The sequence below is a fragment of the Mya arenaria genome, chromosome 11, assembly GCF_026914265.1.
Source record: "Mya arenaria isolate MELC-2E11 chromosome 11, ASM2691426v1".
NCBI lineage: Eukaryota > Metazoa > Mollusca > Bivalvia > Myida > Myidae > Mya > Mya arenaria.
The window spans coordinates 3,868,443-3,875,924 of NC_069132.1; the positions used below are offsets into that span (position 1 = coordinate 3,868,443).

At 34.8% G+C, this 7,482-nt stretch overlaps 1 protein-coding gene across 2 annotated transcripts in view; it reads left to right on the forward strand.

Annotated features, from left to right (window-relative positions):
* The window catches only part of LOC128209193 (acidic fibroblast growth factor intracellular-binding protein-like), a 30,193-nt gene extending 26,544 nt beyond the window's left edge, over positions 1-3,649 (forward strand). For both annotated transcript variants that reach the window (XM_052913117.1, XM_052913118.1), the window contains one exon: positions 355-3,649. In XM_052913117.1, the coding sequence (XP_052769077.1) occupies positions 355-436 (82 nt within the window). In that variant the 3' untranslated portion in view covers positions 437-3,649. The remainder of the gene's footprint in view (positions 1-354) is intronic.
* The last annotated feature ends 3,833 nt before the right edge of the window (positions 3,650-7,482 follow it).

Consider the following 7,482-nt stretch of genomic DNA (forward strand, 5'->3'; position numbering starts at 1 on the left):
ATATTGCTATTTTCATTTGTTTCGGTTTTAAAGTGAAGAATGAAACTGTTCTGTATAAAGTGAGTTTAATTAACATCTGAAATGCAAGTACAACCCTGAATTATTCAATAGAAATATGATAATATACCAATTGTTACACCCAGTTGTGTTTACTTGATAGTGTTATTGAAAGTCCTTGTATCATGAATGATTAATCCAAATTTTACATAATGTTTTTGCATTGAAGACATCAATCTATTAGAAGGAATAAACTGGATGAAATGCCATGTAATTAAATGCAGGAAGATTATTACTTGTGTAAATTATTGAACAAGATGGCATTGTGTTGAGAGATGATATTCCATTTCCATTCAGGACGCTGCCGAGCCTGGGGATCGTGTGGGAGCGATATATGAACACATTCATCAACTGTTGCCTGAAGCTCTACCATACCTAGCTCCAAGATGACCAGTAAACTAGGACCATCTGACCCCCAATACCAACCCCAAGGCATAGACGGATAGACGATTCCTGTTTTTGATGCCATGATTTAACTGTTCCTTTTGTAAAGGGATTGTAATATTTTTTAATGGCAAAGTAAACTGCATGCAAACAGACAAATAAATTCCATGTGCTTTTTTGTGTACACTAGGTGAGTCATTGATTATGTGAAATAGCTATTGGATTTATTTTAATACTGTCATTGCCCTCATTACTGGCTGTTTCAACTTTATATCAACAAGAAAAAAAGGAAACTGTCACTCGAGAAACCATTGTAAATATAAAAGTGCTTGTATTTATGTTAAAGATTTTGTTATATTTTACACCACTGTTTACCCATGAAAGAGCCAGTTTTTTTGTAGAGTTATGAAAATGCTCAAGAGTCAAACATGTTTTAAACATAATGGGGCCATATGACAAGCTTATGGTATGATCTATTTTTGGGTTTGATTTATCTGAGTAGTCCAAAAAAAGAATTTGAAACAAGAAGTGTTATTAGTCAGATTAGGATATGTTTATTTGATTTTTCAAGTAAATCTTTTAATTTAGTTTGTTACAATCGCTTCACATATCCTTGATGTTAAGAAATTGTCATACATACTCATTGATGGCCACATTTTTAGTTACTTAGAACATATTCCCATCATTTGTGCAGTCATATGAAACACTTAGAATGTACTTTTTACTTAAACATGAGTTTTTAGAATTATTACTGTACTCAGTAGTTTGAAAAATATTTTTCCAATTTTAAAACTGTTATTTTAGTCACAAACACCCTTTATGTTAATCTAAGATGTTTGTTTAATATTGTCCCATGTATAGTTTGCCTCTGGTTCATACATTGTCATGTTCATTGCTGATGGGATCAAAGTACAGAACCCTGACCAAGGGGCATTATGTCCATGTAGTTGACCACCGGAATGGTTGTGAAATACAATGTAGCAATGCAAGTGTGTTTGGGGTGTTGTATGTGTGGCACTGCTATTGTTTTCATATTATTCTATGATGTGAAAGTACTTGTTCGCTTGATGATGGAATAGGAGGTCTGTTTGAAAGAAAGCTCAACTCAAAGGAATCTGTGTTTGTATGAATATGTTTATTTTATTTTATTCCAAAATTATATTTCTTTTGTTTTGATGCTCCCAGAAGGGAGAGCATATAGTCACTGCTTTGTCCGTCCATCCATCCGGCTGTACTTTCATCAGGTCGTCACAGCCTTCTCAAGAGAATATCTTTTAAACTATTGATTGGATAAAAATGAAACTTGGTATATAGAAATATGACAATGAGAGTGCACAAGAACCATAATCCTATTATGCATATTTATTAAGTTATCTCCCCTTTACCATCTTTTCATAATTGGTGTTTTTCAGGGCCATAATTTCAAAACTAATAATTTGATTGAAATACAGATGGATGGCAATGAGATGAAGTGCAGTTCACAAGAACCATAATCCTATCATGTTTTTTATTAAATAATGTCCCCTTCAACATTTTTCATAATTGGTGCTTGTCTGGGCAATGACTTCAAAAGATCTGATGGGATTAAAAAATAACTTGATATATAGATAGACTGCAATAAGAGGAATTGCAGTGTACAAGAACCATAATCCAATCATGCATATTTATTAAGTTTTCTCACCTTACCCTTTTTTATAAATGGTGCTTCCTCACCCTTGTCCTTCAGAATACCTTCAAAACTACTGATGGGATTGAAATAAAACATGGTATATGGATTGATGGCAGAGAGAGGAAGTGCAGTACTCAAAAACCAGAATCCTATTATGCATATTTATAGAGGTTATTGCCCCATAACCATTTTTTTAATCATTTGAGCTTGTCCAGGCCATATCTTGAAAAAACATTGAATGGATTGAAATGAAACTTCAAATATAGATTGATAGAAATATTAAGATGAAGTGCATTATTCAAGATCCATAATCCTGCCTTGCATTTTTAGTTCCCCTGAAACTCCCCTTATCCGATAGTTTTTGAAAATTGGAGTTTGTCCTGGCCATACCTTGGACATTTGTGAATTTCATTTGCTGCTCTTTAATTACATTTCTTGAATTTTACTTTTTTATTTCTTGAAAATTATTTCTCAAACCTGCCCATATCTTTCCAAGGTATGATTTTTTCCAACTTGTGTATAATAATGCTGCAACCATTTACCTTCTACCAGCACTAATTAAAATTCTGCCTTTTCATAGAGAATGGGTGTTTGGGGAGCATCTGTCGCTTCCAGTGATATCCTTGTTTCTGTCTTATTTTAAGGAATTATGCAATGATCTAGCTATTTTTTTGTTAAAGAAAACACTAAATACTCCATATCTTAACATGTTGCCTGTCTTTATTTTTTTTAAATTTTATTTTCTTTAAGTGAATATTTTAACTTTTATTTATTAGAAGAGATATTTAATTAATGTTTACTTGATTATAAAGTACATATTAATAAAAAAATATCTCCTCTTTCATAATACCAGTAAGTTTCAACCTTTTCAAATGCCAAATCTACATAGTGAAAATTATGGGTACCTTTTTAAGCCAACTTAATGTATTTCTTTTTCCAACGTAGCATGTGATTTGTTCACTTTTCTGAAGGAAAGGCTCGGCCCCAAAGAGTATTTTAATAATTGTCGCATTTCATGACTGGCAATCGTTTATCGCGTAATAAAATATTTCTCACTTGTCTGGAGGAAAAAGAAGTTTAAAATAGGGAGAGACGGGAGAGACACTTTAAGCTGTTGCCTGGTGTAACCTGCCTGCCTATCCATTATTGTATTGTTTTCTCTTATCTACATCAATTAATGTCTTTGCTTAAAAGCTCTCTCTTACATTTGGATAAAGTTTTTGTTTTATTGTTGGTCACATTTTTTTTAATGGTGACTTAAAATTGAAAGTTTTATTTTTGGTGTCAGCTGTAAATCGGAGATAAACCCGCTGTTCTATCAAAGTTTTAAATCCATTTCCAACTAAGTGTTGCAGTTGTTTTCAAATTCTAGAATTACTAGATATCTAAATGCAAGTTGTTTTAGCACAACTTTTTTTGCATTTTTTCACTTCTTTTCATGTCATTCTGTAAATACTATTGTATTTGATGACGATGAGTGTTAGTAGTTTGTTATGTTAGTTGATTTTCTGATTAAGTGCAATAAATTGCAACTAGAGATAATAATTTGTTTAGATATTCTTTGTATTCGAGAAAATTTACATTTGCCCCAAAAATAATCCATTTTTTTTATATGGATCCCTCGGCGAGGGACCAGGGTATGGGTCGGAATTCCAGGGGTATTCACCCCCCCCCCGTCCACCGGGTTTTGTGATATGTATGCAATTTTAAATACCTTCACGTTTATACTGTCTATAGTTACATATATCTGGGTCCAATGAAATGTCTGCTGGAATTTCCAGTGTATGGATTTTAAATGGTGTTATTTCCCACCCACAACAAAGTTGGTTAGTAAGGTGGGAACCACATATTAGCCTAAAATTTTATAATTATGGGAACAATTTCTTATGCACAGTCACCCATAGTCGGTTGTGTGTTAACCCGATCATTGTTCAGTTTAATTTCGTCCAATCCAGACGTTCACTATTTGACTTAAAAAAAAAACCTGGTCAGATCTGGAAGCGTCTTCACATGAGTGTTTTATATCAAGCCTCGTGGTACCCGCCATCGCCAGGGTTTACAATTAAATGTAAAAAGAGGTTCTTGTGTAGGCTTCGTCCCAGATCTGGATGGAATTTCACAGGAGCAATTTACCGGTATATCAAGCCTAGTGGTGCATAACGTTCTGTTGGAGTATTTTCCCCGGAGTAATGGCCCTTTTTAGATTAAAGTGTACATAGAGATTGTTGAGCGCGCTTCATCTAAAAACACTGGATAACTCTTCACATACATGTTAGTGAATATCATTTATATGAAGCCTAGTGATGCATGCCGTTGGAAGGGTTTGATTGGAGTTTTTTTACAAAGTCATAAGTGTTCATGGGTATTCAATAAAATATCCTCCCGTATGAAGGCTGTGTGCGGGATGTATTCTCATCACCAGTGTGCGTACTTGACCAAAATGACCAGGCTGTAAGGCATTTTAATACAAATAAGTGTTCTGTTAAGACGGTTTTAACTCATGGATCATTATTTCAAAATGGTCGCATAATACCGTTGCCAACTATGAATGCACACCTAGTATCACGTTCGTTTGTACTGTCTTATTCCACGCATTATTCCTCAACCTCCGATTATACCCCTATAATCGGAATAAAGTCACGGAGAGATTCCCACTTTCTCTGAATCTGTATTGACCTTCACGGCGCTTTCTTTATCTTCAGGAAATTGCTCGTTTAAAGCATTGTTCCAGAAAAGGACAAGAAAACTGCATTAGAAACGACAGATAAATTCTCAGATTGGTGCTTCCACCTTGTAAACCCAGTTTTACCTGTCTATTATTCATAATTGAAGTTGTCTTCGCGGGGAAGTTACTTAACAAGAGATTTTCACAAGATAGTTAAGAGATAGTGACAATGTGAGGCCCATCTTTAAGGGCTTGCAACCATTTGAAACATAAACACTTAGAAGCTGACATGCTGTAAGCAAGCTTATTGAGGCAGACCAGTTCCCCCTTTTCACGGTGACTACCGAAACTATTTTGACCCGAGACTTCTCATTCCAGTGACCTTTTGAGTCTCAGAACTTGTTACAAAATGCACAATGGCTAAACTCAACTGCAGGATGTCATCAGAAACGTCAACACTTGTTGTTTTCAATTTCATTCGAGGAATACAAATGATATTTTCCAAGATACAGCGGCGTTAAAGCACCACCAGGTAAATCCCCGCCGGGCCTCGAGATATCGTGATGTCATGTGTAAGTTGGAAGCGGAAAGAAGAAATAGCATGGCGCACCTTGAATGGTGCCGTTAATTGGAAATTATTTCTCGACAACCAGTGGAGATTTGTTTATAAGGACAGAATTATCTCTACAAAAGCTTCTAGATGATTACAGCAAAACTCTTTATTGAATTCGCCACGAAGACGGCCGACTTGGGAACGAATGACATGAGTCACGTGACAGTTCTGATTGTTATGGCGACCAAGTGTCTTCCGGTGCGAACCGCATCGCTGAATCCAGAAGAAAACATGGATAGATGATGATTCCTTTACCGATAATGAGTTTCTTTGAAATGTTTTCTGTTACTATACACAGATATGTTTGATTATAGTTGGTATTTTAATAACAGCAACTCAAGTCACCCAGTCCAACGACCTGTCTTACATGGCAACAAATCAGCCTGAGGACTTATCGTCTCAAGTTGATGAACATACATTTATATACATTTGTATATTTTGTTAAGGGGTACCCCGAGTAGTCCAGATGGTGCAACCCAATCCGACGCTCACACTTAACTGTTTGCAAAACAGTGCACGTGTTCATAAATGGAACATTTCAATGCTAATTTGGCCCTTCAATTAATATGTAATAAGCGGGACATTGTATAAGCTTTAGAAAGCTTTTTTTTATTCTATCTTGATCATTTTGTTTCGTGAATTTATAACTTCTCTACTGTTATGTATTATAACAATAATTGTTCTCGAACATTATATATCTTGTGTCATTAACTTGAAAATGTAATGTTGAAAGAAATGTTGTTTAAACCAAATGCGCTATAACACTTACTTTTAATTCAACAATTCCTGTAAATGAAAAAACTCGTATCGCGTCAAAGGTAAATGTATATAACAATGGTATACACAATAAACAGGAAAGCAGTATTTCAATGGCCTGGAATTATTTTGTCTGTCTGCAATGGAGATAAGGATGCTTTCTCGTCTTTCATTGCTTTTTCTCCAGAACAGAATAATTAATTGGAAACAATTGGAAAGAAGGAACGATATCTTCAAATAAGGAAACAATTCTCATAGGTCATTACGCTCAAGGAAACATAGCTTCTGAGGAAACTACCTATTATATTTTATTTGTTAAACGGTCGCCTTTCATCTTAAAGCAATAAATCCATCTCTGATAATATGGAATCGTGCAGTCAGCAATTAGTAGTGATATTAGATTTCATCTAGCCTTAAGAAGAAAATCTTCTACGTGATGGAAATATTACCGGAAAATTCTATCTTTTCCAAGAATTTCTCATATTGTCATCAAACGGTGGAACAATGTTGCAGCACTGAAACTGGTAATTCGATCAAAATTCAGTTATTTTTACGCCTAATTACACCATACATTTATAATATCATACTTTTTATACACTTGATCACTTGAATTATCAAAATTGAGTGCAAGGCTATCTTTACGATAGACATATCTAAGATATTAATAATTTCGTGTTTGCATAATGACATAAGGACTTACAATAGATCTACAAAATGATTTAATCATTGTGCTTTGAAGTCTGCCATACAGAAAACTGACATTTTGAATACTAAAAGTTACCTGTTCTTTTTAATTATGATTCCAGTGGCTTTCTCAGACTGTTATGTGGGCTTATTTTTGAATTTTCGACTACTAGGCTTGTCCCTGTATTTTTCATTGTATTAATGATAGCATACATGTATTTTCTATGATGTTCAATGTTTTATTGTATACGTACATTCACGTCAGGCGCCCATTTAGAAACACGACGACAATCTGCTCGACCGCGAGTTCCCTCTGGGGACGGACAGATAGATGACTGTTAATTTGATATTTTAAAGACATGCAAAACATGGCCAGGTGTATATGACAAACGTAGTCATTAATGCGTACCTAATCAAAGTTTTTTTTCTATTTTAGAGAAAATAGCCGAGGTATATCCATATATTTGTTGGTGTCGTCGTTGTCGTCACCAACGGCGAGGAAGTCGTTGTTTTCTTCGTCTCTGTAATGTTTATTTTGGCCATTGCAAATAAATGTTTAGAACATTGTCATGAAACTTGGTACTCTTGTTCTCTTTGACAAAATGTACATCTATCGCAAGTTCCATAACTCTGGCTACGAGTTCTTCGAGTCAG